Genomic DNA, 1706 nt, shown 5'->3' with positions numbered 1-1706 from the left:
GGGGGAGGGAGAGAGAGACAGAGAGAGAGAGAGAGAGAGAGAGAGAGAGAGAGGTGGTTTTACTACACGGTCACAGCTCAACTTCAGTGCACCTCCTCCGAAAGTCCCTGAAACGTTTTCAAAATCGTCTGCAATGCCAAACTTGGTTCTCCAGTTTCCCATCTTCCACTGCGTGTGCTGCTGTCAATTACGGCCCTATTGATCACTGGAGCCTACTGAGCCAAAAGGGCAATAAATTCCGCCACGCAAGCTGCAGGTGATCCCTCACATCAGTCATTATCACAACACAATTGCACGTAGCCTAATTATTCATAATATAAATTATTATTATAGTAGGCTACGTGGGTCATGGATTAGGAAGCTAAGGTTAATTTTGTCTGTTGGTTCAGTTAGTTACAGTTAAACCTGTCAGTCTGTGGGTGGAAATATTTAGTATTAGTGTTTTAATTTAAAACTTCACTTTATGTTCAAACTATGTTAAATATGAACTGAAGAACAGCATGGTGCAAACGGCTGAAGGAAGTCACTGCACCCGGCCAAGAAACAGCTAAGCTACACTACTGGCTGTAGCTTTATATTTACAAACGTAAGAGTGGTATCCATCTCCTCATTCAGCTCTTAGAAAGGAAGCAAAGGTTCCCAAAATGTCAAACTAAACCTTTACCACGAATATTTAAGATGCATCTTGCTGTTGAACCTTCAACCCTTTCTGGTTCTAGAGTTGTTAGGGATGCTCTCCACTTTGAATCTAAACAAACACGATGCACTCTCTTGACAAAATGGCTGCTGTCAGATATTTCCCATCTATCCATGACAAAACAACAGCAAACAAAAAAATCTGGGCTCCTTTTATTCCTAAACCAAAACAGCAAATCGTTCTGCCCATCAGTTCCACTACAGGCTCTTCTAAGAACTGGAATGCCGGCGTTGATAACAACAGTTCAACCACTCAGTGGGTCAACGCTAAAACGCCCTGGATGACGCTGGGCTGTTTGGCGGTGCCTGATTATCAACCTCTGGGAGTCTTCACTGGTACAGCAGAGTATCCTGGTCCAGCCTCATCGGGCGAGGCAGAAGAGATATGCGAGCTCTGCATCAGGATGAAAGAAATAGAGTTATGCAACATGATAGGAGAAACTTCTGGCATCCCGGAGTGTGAGTAGACAATGATAATAATTACCTGCGCACTATTACACAATTTAATAGCCCACTTTAGAGCCAGGGGAGTCAATAGAGTTGTTTGCTGTGCAATTTCCAATGTGGATCATCATCAGTATAACTATCCTTTAGTTGTTCAATAGAATTAGAAAGATTTACAACCTCGTCAGCTCGTTGGAGCCTGCGTACAGGAAAAGAGATTTTTATGAAAATAAGTGATTCTGTTACTCGTATACAATGATTCATTTAATTCTAATCATGGATAGCATGATGGTGACCACTGTCCCCTCACAGCAGTTCTGTGTGGGATTCCTCTGCATGCTCCACTTTTCCCCTCCACCAAAACATGTATGTTAGCTTTATTTATACAGTCAGTGCCATTGACTGTGTTACTAGCTTAGATCTGGAGTTGGTGCCGGGGCACTGTACAGTGGAGCCTGCCCACTGCCCCTAGTACTACAAATTTCACTATACGTTGTATGATTTTATGTAGTCCCCATGTCCATTATGAAGCAACGGGAGACTGCAGAGAAGCCTGGGGGGGGGGG

General features: G+C 43.4%; 1 protein-coding gene and 1 pseudogene across 1 annotated transcript in view; one reads left to right on the top strand and one right to left on the bottom strand.

Annotated features, from left to right (window-relative positions):
• The window catches only part of LOC118334800, a 344242-nt pseudogene that overhangs the window by 125301 nt on the left and 217235 nt on the right, over nt 1-1706 (bottom strand).
• LOC118334805 (uncharacterized protein C11orf91-like) overlaps nt 770-1706 on the top strand; it is a 1488-nt gene continuing 551 nt past the window's right edge. Inside the window, exon 1 of the mRNA XM_035670877.1 lies at nt 770-1155. Coding sequence (XP_035526770.1) covers nt 780-1155 — 376 coding nt within the window. The 5' untranslated portion in view covers nt 770-779. The remainder of the gene's footprint in view (nt 1156-1706) is intronic.

The sequence above is a fragment of the Morone saxatilis genome, unplaced genomic scaffold, assembly GCF_004916995.1.
Source record: "Morone saxatilis isolate NCDOM2014 unplaced genomic scaffold, NCSU_SB_2.0 Contig23, whole genome shotgun sequence".
NCBI lineage: Eukaryota > Metazoa > Chordata > Actinopteri > Moronidae > Morone > Morone saxatilis.
Note: the sequence above shows the minus strand (reverse complement) of the source record. Positions and strands in the feature narration are given on the sequence as shown.